This window comes from Akebia trifoliata, chromosome 7 (genome assembly GCF_017979445.1).
Source record: "Akebia trifoliata isolate Shusen 1 chromosome 7, ASM1797944v1, whole genome shotgun sequence".
NCBI lineage: Eukaryota > Viridiplantae > Streptophyta > Magnoliopsida > Ranunculales > Lardizabalaceae > Akebia > Akebia trifoliata.
The window spans coordinates 22265674-22279667 of NC_141381.1; the positions used below are offsets into that span (position 1 = coordinate 22265674).

Below are 13994 nucleotides of genomic sequence, written 5' to 3' on the forward strand. Positions count from 1 at the left end.
TGTTGGCTTTTATGGGGGGATTTTCATAATTGTTTTATACCAAGTGTTAACATCAAAGTCTTCATGCACTAAGGCCAAAGTCAGTGTCAACTTTGCAAATAGTGGCAGGCACATTCTTCTGTTTTTACCTTATTTTACGTTGAGACTTGAGATTAAAGAAATTAGTAGTTGGGGTAACGTGCACAGACGTTAACTAAACAGTTATGTGATGGTGGACCAAACTATACATAATATTTAAAAATATTCGAATTTTAAACTTAAAATTTTGAAATTTGCACTAAAATAATGATTATTACTTAAGTTTGTAATTTAAAATATTGTTGTTGCAAAAAATCAACATGCGATACTGTTAACAGTCACTATTGACCCCCTTTAATTTGGTATAATTTCATTTTGACTCCTTAATATTTTGATAATTGCACTTATCTCCCCTTTCATTGATGGTGTTAAATTTCAAATGTTATTTTATTATTTTACCTTCTTATTTTTTATTTTAAAAATAATTTTAAAAAAAATAATTAAAATGCCCCAGTCTAAGCATTGAACCCATTTTTTTCTTCACAGGTATATTTTTATTTATAATAAATAAATATTAAAAAAAAAGTAAAATAGTCTTTATAAAAAGAATTTAACTATTAGGTTTTGACAGCAATTTGACAAAAAAGGGGTAAGTGAACCCCTTAAATAACTATAAGGGAGGTAAGTGCAATTATCAAAACATTAAGAGGTAAAATGGAATTATGCCAAACTATAGGAGGGTTAAAGTAAAATTTACCCTAAATAAAAATCGCTACTTTTTATTATGGATTTAGATACCAATCAATTACTAGTAGATCACATTTAAAAAATTTCTTTTTATCTAACTTTTTTAAAATCTCTATAAATTCCACTCTCATGTGCTCGAAACTTGGCGTCCTTGAATTCACATTGGAAAATTTTCATGGCATCAAAACAAGCCACCACAGGGACTAGTCCCATCCCAAAAGGGTGTGAAGACCTTGTGATGTCAAAAAAAAAAAAAAAAAAAAAAACATGTAAGAAAAGAGAAATATAATTTCTTATAATCTATTGGACCAAATTCTTAAAGGATTGAGACATAGTTGATCTACATTTGATTCAATAGATCATCAAACTAATCCTTATCAGAACACAAACCCCTAGTGGAGGGGAATAGATAGGATTTCAATTCTGATCCAATCCATTCACGGCCCCCTAATGGAGCCCACTAATTTTATGGTACAAGTTAAAAATCTAGGATATTTTTATTGAAAAAATTACTTAATGATCCCTAGCAGAAGGTTTTCTTTCTAATTGTCATTGACTTTTAGGGGTTAGTTAAATAGCCCATTTTGTAAAACTTTCTCTTTTTATGTTCCCTCAACCTCATCTTAGGTTATAATATTTTGAAATATCAAAACTACCTCTTTTTCATCTTCTTTGTATACTTGGGTTTTTCAGTGGCAATTCCAATAATTTTCGATGATTTTTTTATCGTGAATGATGAATGAAAATGATATACTTATCATTTTAAACTTTTAGACAATTTTTTTTTTATCGACGATTTATAACAAAAAATGAAGCTAGAATTTTTCAATTGGTTTGCTTCATTTTTAGATGAAAATTGATCTAGGATGGATCTTTTGATTTTAAATCATCTACACAAGTCGTTATGTCAAGTTTGAAGCTATTGTGGAGTTTGACATTTTTTTTAAAAAAAATTGTTGAGCTCACCAATTTTTATTTATTGTCCAGCTCACCATTTTTTATTCTTGTGTTCGACAATTTTTTTTTTTAAATGTCAAACTTGGAAATAAAAATATTGAACTCAAAAATAAAAGTTGTCAAACTCAACGTTGTAAAACCCACCCGTTTTTACTTTTTCAATTTTTTCCAACTAAAATACATGGAAAGATCGACTAAAAACTTGACATAACAACTTATGTAGATGATTTCAAACCAAAAGAACCATCATTGATTGATTTTCATATAAAAACGGGGTAAAACAATTGAAAAAATCCTAGTTTTTTACATACATCTTCAAATTGCTTAAAAACCCCTTGAAAATGGTTTCTTCATCCTTCTCAAATCTTTTTCATCGGAATAGAGTCTCCAAAATTCGATCGAGATGTCAAAAATCAAATTTTTTTGAATGAAAATTGTGAATTTGAATGGTTAAGGCAACTTCGACATTTCAATCGTAAAAAATTTCTAGAGTGGGGTTAAAAGACTGATTAGAAAAGAGGAATTTACTAAATGGACTATTTAACTAATCCCTAAAAATCAAGGACTAATTAGAAAGAAAACCTTCTGCCAAAGATTATTAAGTAATTTCCCCCTTTTTATTAGGTATCTTATGTTCTAAAGATAAACACCTTGATGGCACCACCAAATGGCCCTTATATCTACTTAGATTTAGATTAAATATGAATTAATTTACCAAATTCTCTTGATTGATATTTAACTGAGTTCAGGGTAAACATTCCTTCAAAGGGTTTTGAGGTTTAAGTGCAAAAATATTCTGAAGAGTTCTGAGTTTAAAGTACAAATATATATATAATACAAATTATGCATCTATTGAAGCCAAGCATCTCAACATGAGAGATGCAAAGCCACAAGTGAGCTAGCCTAATTTGTCAACTACCCACCCAGTAGATGTAATTGGCCCACTGTTTGGGGCCCATCAAGCACTTGCCAGCCTTACACTTATTGATGATATTTGGTTGCTCTTTTGAATAATACTGAGGTCAAGATTGTAACATCCCTGACGTGGAAGTGTGCCGGAACCATAATTGCTTCCCTGTCAGGTATGTGCAATGGGAGGTACAATCCTTAAGTCACCACCGCAGCATGAGACTGCTTTTTTGATGAATTGTTTCTCAAGGAAATAAATCTCAGTGTTTTGGGCCCAGTGTACAAAGCAGGCAGCCTAGCACGGGCAGAGAGAAGAACCATAGATCTTTTTCTACGGCCCTTGCCGCATATACAATTACAGACCAAGCAACTCAGCAGTGTACAACGCCACGCAGAGTAATACGAACCATAGATCTTTTTCTACGGCCCTTGCCACATCAGCTGTATACAGACAGCATATGATTTACAACACGGCGCATTCTCTCTACCTACCTACCTACCTACGACCCTAAGAACCCAAATTCAAAACAGGTAAATTAGGTCTGGATCCTAAGAAACAAATTATCTCAACCTTACACCTAAGAACCAGGTTCATATTTACAGTTGCCAACCAAGCAAAGTAAATTAGGTCTGGATACTAAAAATGTCATCATTAAAAAGCCTTATTTGCAAAATTTTGGAATCATATAACATCCCCTCCATTCCACTCACAGAGCCACAGACTTCTTCCGACTTCCGTTCTTGGAATAATGACATCATGAACCAAAATGGCTCCTTCAAAACCGCACCAACAAGTGTGACGACTTCTGTAATTGAAGTGTGTGACTAGAAAAAAGCCCATGAACCAAAATTGTTCATTCTTTCAAACCTGTACCAATAAGTGGCCATGGATGGCAAACCAACATGCAGAGTTTTATTGCTAGAAGAGTTTTACATAATGCCAATAAACATTGATAGGACCCTTTTGTCTTCCAACTGTCTAAAATTCCCCTGTTCATTCAAAACAGACCCCGTGATATTTATATTTCTAAATTACTCTGCCTGAATGATGCATGGAGACACTTTAAAACTTCAAGCCACGTTTGTAGAATATAAATTAATCGTACTAAAATTCATCGATATTTGTGCTGGAAAAACATTAAAACAAAACTCCTCATTTCACAATTTCTACTTAACAACTAATAATTAGAAGTAAGCAGCGTCCTACATTTCTAAAGACTTCAGTTTCAGTTGCAGGGCATGTACTTGCCTCAAGAAATAACTCAATGGAGATGAGCTATGTACCTAATTACCCATTTATGATGCTCAACGCCTTTTCTTGCTTGTTTTTGAGGAACCAGATTTTGATGGGGAAGCGACCAGGTACACAAACAGGCCCACAATGGAGATCACAGAAACAAGGGATCCATATTTTGCCAACAACCTCTGCATCAAGGAAGAAACATAAGGAAAAAAAAAATATGATGAACAAATTGTATTAATTTGAAAAATAAAGACTAATGGGTAGATTCTCACCTTTGCCTGAGAACATTCGGCCGCACCACCAAAGAAGATTTCATCGGAAAAAAAAAAAACGGAAAACCATTTTTAGTCAACTGGAGAACTGTATTATAACATGATGACATAAAGATTTTATTTTTGTATTGGAGGGAGGAGGGGGGTACTAACCCATTGGAACTTCTTTTCCGGAGGTCTGTCTGCAAGTATGTCCAAAGGAAGTGTCGGGGTTGAGTAAGCCTCCTAGAAACAGACAAGTAATCAAGTTAGAGATAATTAGAAATCGTTCACTCCAAATAATAAAAGCAAAAACTGTGTCCAATAATGTCAAACCTGCAGTGCTGCCTTGGTAGGAATGCGGAATTTGATGACAGCAGGGGCACTATGATACATGCCTTTCACTTGGGACTCCAGAACAAAAGAGTGAGAAACAAGAGAACCACTGCAAATTATGTAGATTATTTTTTATTCAGTAAAGTAACATAAAATAAAATTACATAAGAGGGAGGGGGGATGGAACTCACGCATCAAGCTTTTCCCATGTCTTGGAAATGTTACCACTGACCAGATCAAACACATCTTGAGCCCAACTATTATCTGTGAGACTTACATCATACGCAGTCCTGCAAGGGTTTCCAAAGGAATAAAATTATTAAATAACCCACATAAGACCCTAGACAAAGAATTAAGGAACAAAGTATTAAAATATGAGAGAATAATTCAAAATTGGGAGCATATTTCTATAGAGAAGTGTAGAAGTTCCATATTTAGCTGTGTAGAACAATCAAAACTCAAAGGATTCTTGACTCGAGCCCGGAGATCTAAAACTGACTAATTTTTTGAAAATTTAAGCAATAAATATAAAGAAATAAAAAAAAGAGCAAATGCTGAGCTAAGTCTATAACATGGCATCAGAATAGACAAGAACACCAAATAAACTGTTGCCTTGTTTAAGCAACTAATATTACGTTCCTTCTATAAAATGTTCCGATTTGAATGAGTCATCGTGGATGGTATTTTTTTTTTTTTTAATGATAGTTAAATGCACATTATATAAAGGTGGTCGAGATGACCAATAAAGAAAATACAAGAGCAAAGGACCATATGGGAACTAAAGAACAAAGCCACTCCCAACTACCCACGAGTCCTCAAAAAAAAAAAACCTTGCCTTTAGTCTTTGAAAACTTTACACCGAAAAAAATAGAAAGCCCATGGTGGACAGAATAATCTCATAAGTAGAACTCTCCTTCTCCTCGAAGACGCAGCAGTTTCTCTTTTTCCAAATGGCCCAACTCACAGCATATGGGAGTAATGTCCAAAGAGTCATTTTTAGCGGGGGAGATAAAATCCGACCCCAAGAATGCCCAGGACTCAAACAAAGATCTCATTGATGATGGAAAATAACATCTGATGCCAAAGAACTCTAAAAAAATGCCCCCATACCTCATTAGCAAATGGATAGTGCATGAGAAGATGCCTCACCGACTTCTCGGTCCTTCTACACATATAACAAAAGCTTCGCATAAATAGATCTCTACGAATCAGCAAATCTGAAGTTTGAAGTTTGTCCAACACCTGTCCACAAAAAAATGCCACCTTTGAAGGTACTTTTGGCCCCCAAAGCTCCTGTAACTCTCATAATGCAAAGATTGGTATAGGGAATGAACCAAGAACATCCCATTCTTTGACCCCTCCCACAGCCAACTATCACATTGCTACAAAAATATAGACTCTAGACATGGCCCCAATCAATCTTTCCAACTCCTCCAACTCCCAATCATTAAAAGCTCTCCTAAACCCATAGTCTCATGCCACCGAGCCAACCAAACCAACGACAAAGCTCGAAACAGGCCTTCCTTTCTTTGAAGACAAACCATAAAGGGTTGGAAATTGCTCCCTAAGAGGAGAATGGCCGAAACACCTATCTTCCCAAAGCCTTACTCTCCTTCCATTGACAACCTTAAATTTTGTCCTAGCATTGCATTAAAGGAGCAAGCTTTACGATCCCTCTCCACATGCCACAACCAACAGCATCTTAAAAATAGCTTAGATTGAATGCTTTACAGTGGAATTCGCAGTCCTATGTATATGTTTTCTTAATCCCACTCCAGGCCTAGGAGTCCAGTACTGCTAGCCGTCTCCAATGCAATTCTCAAGATTGTGTGGTGAATTACCCTAGGACTCTTGTTAGTCGTCAACTTTGGTCAAGATTCCATCTAATGTTAGAAAGCATTGTGGACCCCCTTCTCCACCAAATCGGGATTCTATCCAAGACGAGAGATCCTCCTCTTGCTTCAGGCTCTAGGTACCATCTAGAATAGTGCCTGATCTCCCCAAAATAGGCATTTTCTACTGTTGGATAGCTACACAAAAAATAATACGTGAAAAATAACGATTGGTCCTTACCTTAGGTCCCTTAAAAGCAATGCATTTTCAGTGTGGTCAAGGCGAACGCCTTGGTGTGCCTGTGGGGTGCGCCTCAAGGCAGGGTGCACTAAAGGAGCCCTAATACATGTGAGGCGTGGCAGTGTAACTGAGGCACACCAAAGCTCATGCCTTGACTACAACTCAGTCAAGGCACATGCTTCACCAAAACTGAATAAAGTACATATGTGTTATTTTTTTTAATTGATTATTACAACTTAATAATATGCATCATGCAACATAGCATCATCAAAAATTAATATACACATACAAATCTTTTAAATTGCGCCTTCTTCTTTCTTGCTGCCATAGCACAATAGCAGCACATGATACTGTTGTGCAATGGCAATAACACATGTTGCTACTAGCACTAGTTACACATGTTATTGCTTGTTTGGGGCCTCTTCTTCTTCTAACCACTTCTTCCCTTGTGATGTAGAACAGATTGCTCTTGATTTTCTAAAGAAAATGGACCAGAAAAAAAAAAAAAAGCAAAGAGAAGAGAATTGTCATGGCCGAAGCAACCCACACCATCCTCAACCTCAAAACCAACGTCAACAATGGTCCACCCATTGAATGTCGCATCAAAGCAGACATTCCATCATTCAATGGACTCCTACATATCAAGGATTTCTTTGATCAGTTATCTATGGTGGATAGATTTTACTAGTACAAAGCATCCCCAAGAATAAACAAGTGAAACTTGTTGCCTGCAAGCTCACTGGTGCAACCAATTCTTGGGTGAGATTGCTCTCAATGGGATAGACTTCACCAATGTTACCAGCAAGTACAATCATGGCCAACCATGAAGCAATTACTAAAACAAGGTATTTCTCGCAGGATTATGTGCAAACCTTGTTCATTAACTTACAAACTTGTCGCCAAGGCACACAAACAGTTCAGGTGTATGTTGATAAATTAACTAGACTCTTATCCCACACTGAGTTGCATAAGAATGAAAACCAAACTATTGGCCATTTTTTTAATGTACTTAATAGGAATATCCAAAAGAAATTGGCTACTCACCAATATACCTCTCTTCATGCAGCCATCAATAAAACATTGAAGGTAAGAGTCTTTCATGACCGAACCTAAATTTCTTTCTAAACCTTCCTACAATAATAATCACCAAACCAATTACTCTCAATCTGCCCCTCCCTCATACAACACTTATCCACACATGACTCAACCTCCCATCCTCTACCTCCACCTACTAACCAGCCTAAACCTTCATTCCACCCCGAAACAACACTAATTCCACCCCTTCTTACCCAATCAAACCAATAACAAAATCAGCCACCCCCCTAAGCCTAAGCCAACCCTTATATGCACATCACAAGCTAAACAAGTTCTAAAGTGTACACCTCCGATGTGTGCCATAGTCAACTACTAGTTGAGAAAACCGAATGTGCACGTTAGGATGAAGTTGATAATGTTGGAGATGATGATGGAGCTGATGTTTATGATGCCTATGGAGATGATGAAGATGGAGAATATCTTTCTTGTGTAATTCACAACCTTCTTTCTGTCCAACATGTGGATCCTCCTACAAGACATAGCCTATTTCGCACTACTAGCAAGATAGTAGACAAACTATGTCAAACCATTATCGACAATGGTAGTAATGAGAATGTTATATACTCCCACATGGTTGAAGCTCTCAAAACTACCCTCGCCACACATCCTAGACCTTACTTCATTGGATGAGTCGAAGATAAATGCCGCAAGCAAGTCACTTAACAATGCATCCTTGAATTCAGCATAGGTGCAAACAAGGATCAGATTTTATCCAAATTTGTCCCTATTCAAGCTTGCCACAAACTTCTAAGCCAACATTGGATCAACGATAAGGATACCATACAAGACCAACACCTACTCCATTTTTATTTTTTTTTTATAAGTAAACAAACCTACTCCTTCATGCACAACAAAGTGAAGATTTTTCTATGCCAAATAGAAGAATGATGCGGACAAACATAGGCATTTCAAGTCTTATGAAGAAGGAGATTCGGTAACGATCCAACTTCGCAAGGATCACTTTCCAACAAGCACCTACAACACTAAGTTGAAGAAGATAGGTGCACTCCGCCTCCTCGAGAAAATCAGCGATAGTGCGTATGTTGTGGACTTACTGGCAAACATGCACATCTCCGCCGCATTCAATGTTAAGAAAATCTATCCTTACTACCCAAAATATGGCAATTATTTTCCTACACTGAACTCGGAGACGAGTTTTCTCACAGAAAAGGGGTCTAATGTCGAATAGATTGCTCTTGATATTTTAGAGAAAATGGGCCAGAAAAAAAGGCAAAGAGAAGTTTTAATGGCCGAATCAACCAACCAAGGTCCGTTCTAGTTGACTCATCTTGACCGAATCAACTTGTTTTGACCAGATTGGATCTATGCTCAACCTAACTTCGATTTCAATCCTATATATTTGTTTATTTCAATTTTAAGTAATTTAGAACTTGCTTAATTAGTTTCCATTTCAACTTTAGAGATTTTATACTTTGTTTTGCAACTTTCTATTTTTGTCTAAATTTTGTTTTATTGTTTAGGCTATAATTAAAAGTGCTTATCAGTATCCAAATTGAGTTATAATATGTTCAAGAAATTGCTATTATATTATAGATAGATTAGGAAAGTTAACTTCTAATATTTTAGAAGGTTCATATGTTGCTATGATGAAGTTAACAATATAAGGAACTTCAAAAACAATTTTAAAATAATTAAATTCAATTCTCTTTAATAAATTTTATATTTATATTTCTACTCTCTCTTAATTAATTTCCAACTCTTCTCTTTATCTTCTTCAAAGCTATTGCTTGTTTATCAATTGAATCTATTAATTCACACACTTCCACTTAACATGTGAATCAATAGATTCAATTAATAAACATGCAATAGCTGTGAAGAATATGAAGCAAAGAGCTGAAAAGTAATTAAGAGAATATAAAATTTACAAAAGAGAATTGAATTGTTTTAAAATTCGTTTTTGAAGCTCATTATATAGATAATTCCATCATAATAACTTAAGAATTTTCCAAAATACTAACAATTAATTTTTTTAATCTATTTATAACATAATAACAACTTCCTAAACATATTATAAATCAATTTGGACACTTATAAGCATTTTAATTGTAGTATAAATAATAAAAACGAAATTTAGACAAAAACAGAAACTTTGCAAAAAATATTAGAAGCTAAACAAAATAGCAATTTGACTCTTGAGCATCTCTTGGATACCCGTTCCTAGGAGCAAAGAGGTTTTTGTGGAGCATTACTCCATTTGCAATTTGTTGGGGAGTATGGATAGAAAGGAATAGGCATACTTTTGATGGTAAGATGAATGATTGTAAGGATACAGTAGTGTCTATTTTGGGTCTTATCTTCTTTTGGTCTAAAATTTTCAAAGAATTTAGGAGGATCTTCTTTGAGGATTATATTTGTAATAGGGATGGGATTTGTTTTATTATCACTGATTAGTCTCTTTTTGTACGGTCTCTCGCTTGGTTGGTCACCTTGGCCAGCCTTGCTTTTCTATTAATGAAATATTACTCATAATAAAAAAAAATAGCAACTTCCCAATGTTGAAATGAAAACTAACTAAACAAGTTCTAAATTAGTTTTTTTTTAAATTACTTGAAACTAAAATAAACTAACACATAGGACTGAAATCAAAATTGGGTTGAGTATGAACACAACCTGGTCAACCTGAACCAGGCTGGTCAAACCAAGTTCACTTGACCAAACTAAGTCGACTCGAACAAATCTGGGTGGGTTGACTCGGCCATGAAAATTCTCTTCTCTTAGCTTGTTTTTCTCTGGTCCATTTTCTATAGAAAATCAAGAGCAATCTCCTCCACATCACCTTGTTTACTTCCTCTTGCCCTAATTTCTTCTTTTTCATTATTGTTGTTGCGGTACAATATCAACAACATGTGTTGTGGGTGCTTTGCTTCCTTTTAATGTATTACTTGATGACATTGAGTGATAGCTTGAGGCTTGGGTATAGTTGACACGTTTGAATTTTGAATTTTCTCTATAATTGTTAATACTCTTAGTCTAAGATGTTAGATGGGATATGGTGACTTTGTGTTTTAACTTTCTATGTTTTAAATTTTAATCTAATTTATCGCTTCTCTGTTTTAAATTCCTTACTTTAATGATATTTTATTCATATTTTTCATCATTGTTAATTTGTCACTTGTGTGTTATTAGCTATTGTGGTTTGGTGCCTAATTACCTATTTATAGAGATTGATGCAATGAATACTCTAACTCATGTATAACACTCATATTTATACATGTTATAATTATAAAATATTTAGAAAAAGCATTCACGATTTATTTTTCATAATTTTATTGTGTTTAGCTTCACTCAGGCGTGCACCTCGCCTTGCGACTCAGGCACTAGGAGGCCTTAAGTGTGCACCTTTCGCCCTTAACTACACTTAACATTTTGGGGCCATGGGGTCATGGTATACACCCACCTCAAGTTCTAGTATGGTTCTCCTTAGTAGTTGACCTCTCTCTCAGATCTCACCCAGACGTTGGCAACATGTATCTTGAACTTATACAAGTACAATTTCAAAAAGATTTTCCGTTTAAGCATTGCATCAATGTTGTTGAAATCAAATCAGATCGTAAAATTATGAGTGCATTTGGGTTCAAGTTGTTTGATTGAATCTTCCAGGACTCCATACTTCGTATTAATACTCCAAGAAGAAAGAAACAAAAGGTTTTTTATTGGCACGACGGAACTGAAGTTTGGTGATTATATAAGGCAATTAAAATACTTCAAAGGCATACATTGAGACACTGCATCCACATCAAAAACATAAAATTTGAGTTTCATGATTCAATTTAGATCCTACAATGATTCAGGATTTTATGATACAAATCACGTGATTCATGCATGGAACTCAATTTGTTTTTGGTATGATTCAATTTTAATCCAAAATCCTGGAATTTTAACAACTTTGGCTAACTACCAAGTACCACCATCTTCCTAAGTAGGTCAACCACAAGATGGCCCCAGTAGTTAGTGAGGAAAAAGTCCAATGCAATGTTTTCAAAAAAGGGTGTCCAAAGCACACTCACTAGAACTAGTTTAACATTCGAGAAAGGACTCACTCCTCTTCCTTAAATGAATACCCAATCTTGAGTCGATTCAAAATCTTAAACATAGGCATTTCAACTGTTCCACTAACTCCTCAAGCAAGAAAGAACATGGAGAGATGAACTGTTGACTCAAATAGAGACTACAAAGTTTAAGGCCTTGTGTGGAAGCTTAGACAAAAAATCCTTCAAAAGAAAATTCTACGATTTTGTGAAGGTAAAATTGGCTAAGCTTCCTTACAAAGCCTAAAGGGAGAAATGTAAAAGAAATAAATCCACATCAAAATAAGTTTCCAACACTAACTTTTGCACAATACAACTAACCATAACATCAAAAAAGAATTCATTAATCACGACTTTTCAATAAGTCACAACTTTTATGAAATTCGCATTTAAATAGTGAACATAACAATTAAATCATGAGCTTTGTGATTAAATCGGAAAAATGAAAGATGACCTTCATGCATTAGTAAGACTAGATGACCTTGATAGAGATGATGACCATTTTACCAATGAAGTGTTAGATAATGAGGACGACATTGATTTTGATCAGATGATGAATCCTAACTTGCACTCATGATTGTGATCTTTTTATATTTTGACCAATATAAATCTTTAATGCCTTTAGACCTATGGTTCCTTGTTGTAGATGCATGGATGACATCAATATGGGATTTTTTATAAGTACAAGATTTTATAAGATATCAATATGGGTTTTGGTGATTTAATATTGTAATTTAACATGAAGATTGATTATAAAATATGAGAAGACCACCTAGTAGGAACAATTACACAGATCTGACCCTACCTCAATTCTTTCATGTTTTTCCCGATTTTACCAAACTCTTCCCTTACCGACTTTATTTCCAAACCCCAACTTGTGACTATGGGCCAAAATAGGAAATTTAGAAGCATTTCGAAAGATAGAACATTTTAGTAAATATATATCTGTTATACCGATACAATTAAATCTTCAAGAACCAACAGATTTATTCATCGTTTAGAAATCTCTCCATAGTCTCGAACACTTATTGTAGTTTCACTAGGGCTTGATTAACTTTTCTAGGAATTGATTATTAATTTTTTGGTAAATAAATTGTTAAATGAAAGGACATAATAGTATAATACTACCAACTGATTAAAACTTCATAAATTACAAGATCAAACAAAATATTGGAAATTCCAAAAACATTAGATAATGCCAACAATTATAAATAACATAAAGTATACAAATTAGAGAGATAAATTGAATTAAATTCAGAGATAAAACAAGTCGTCCAACATTAACAAAAGTGGTATTAAAACATATGCTTTTTCTCTCAAATCCAATCCTCCATGAGAGAAGACAACTGAACTGAAGCCGACAATTACAAACCTTGACTTAAAACTACAAAAATTGCAACAATTAATAAAAGCCTAATTTCTATGGGGAAAAATAGCAAATCCATTAGAAAACGCATGCAAACAGATCAAATCAGAACTACAAATCGAATATATATCAAATCTAGATCAATTGAACGAAAGAGAAAACTTAGAATCTTGAGCACTTACGCAGATCCTTGGTTATAGATGTCGATCGAGACAGAGACTTGTTCGGCTCCAGATTTCAACTTGTGGAGGCTGACCTTCTTGTGCGCTACCAGAAAAGGAACATCTGAGATCGCCAAAGCCGAAGAAACGAGGAACAAAGCTAGAAGAAAAGAGATCAAAGGCTTCAATTTCGAATTCGCCATGGCTGATTTCGGATTCCAAACCTCGTTATGTACGGGATCTGGAGTCGCAGAAACGAGAGAGGCTAGGGTTTGTCTTCGAGGAGAAGAGATCCTGTATTTTAAGAAGTCGAATAACGTTATTTCTACACGTCTTAACTTCTGTTGATTGACGTTCCTTCGGAATTCGGATGATCGAATGCAAACCTACGAACCTTGACTTAAAGCCCATGAAAGGAAAATAATGCAAACGGGCTTATGGCTAAATAGTCGTACCGGGTTCGGATCGGATCAGGGTCGATTTGGAACTCATCCAATAAGTATCAGGTCTGGTTTTATCGGATTTCAATATTAAGATCCAAACCCGATCCAATAACAATCATATCAGACCCAAATCGGACCAAACCCAGTTTGATTATGAAATCTAAATAAATTTCTTATATTTAAGCAAATATATAATATAATTTATATAACTTCTAACATTTTATTAGATCAGAACGTTATCGGAATCTAAATCATTTATAGAGACCCCAAGTTATTAGATCAAATTTTGGTTTTGATCCAATCCATTGACAATCCTACCACCTATTCCCATCATGACTCAAAAGCA

General features: G+C 34.8%; 1 protein-coding gene across 1 annotated transcript; it reads right to left on the reverse strand.

The window, feature by feature from the left end:
• Positions 1 to 3522: 3522 nt before the first annotated feature.
• LOC147398408 (translocon-associated protein beta (TRAPB) family protein) lies at positions 3523 to 13569 on the reverse strand. The gene is made up of 5 exons (XM_086446721.1): positions 13227 to 13569; positions 4653 to 4751; positions 4462 to 4570; positions 4296 to 4371; positions 3523 to 4056 (listed from the first exon to the last, which is right to left on the reverse strand). The coding sequence occupies exons 1-5, from the start codon at positions 13406 to 13408 to the stop codon at positions 3920 to 3922; spliced, it is 603 nt and encodes a 200-aa protein (XP_086302847.1). The 5' UTR covers positions 13409 to 13569; the 3' UTR covers positions 3523 to 3919.
• Positions 13570 to 13994: the final 425 nt, after the last annotated feature.

Bases quoted from the DNA above. Each gene is read 5' to 3' on its own strand.
- LOC147398408 (XM_086446721.1), bottom strand. From the start codon at position 13,408: ATGGCGAATTCGAAATTGAAGCCTTTGATCTCTTTTCTTCTAGCTTTG. The intron at 4,571-4,652 runs GTGAGTTCCATC...CATAATTTGCAG, and splicing joins ACATGGGAAAAGCTTGATGC to TGGTTCTCTTGTTTCTCACT. The intron at 4,057-4,295 runs GTACCCCCCTCC...TCCTTGATGCAG, and splicing joins AAAGAAGTTCCAATGGGTTA to AGGTTGTTGGCAAAATATGG.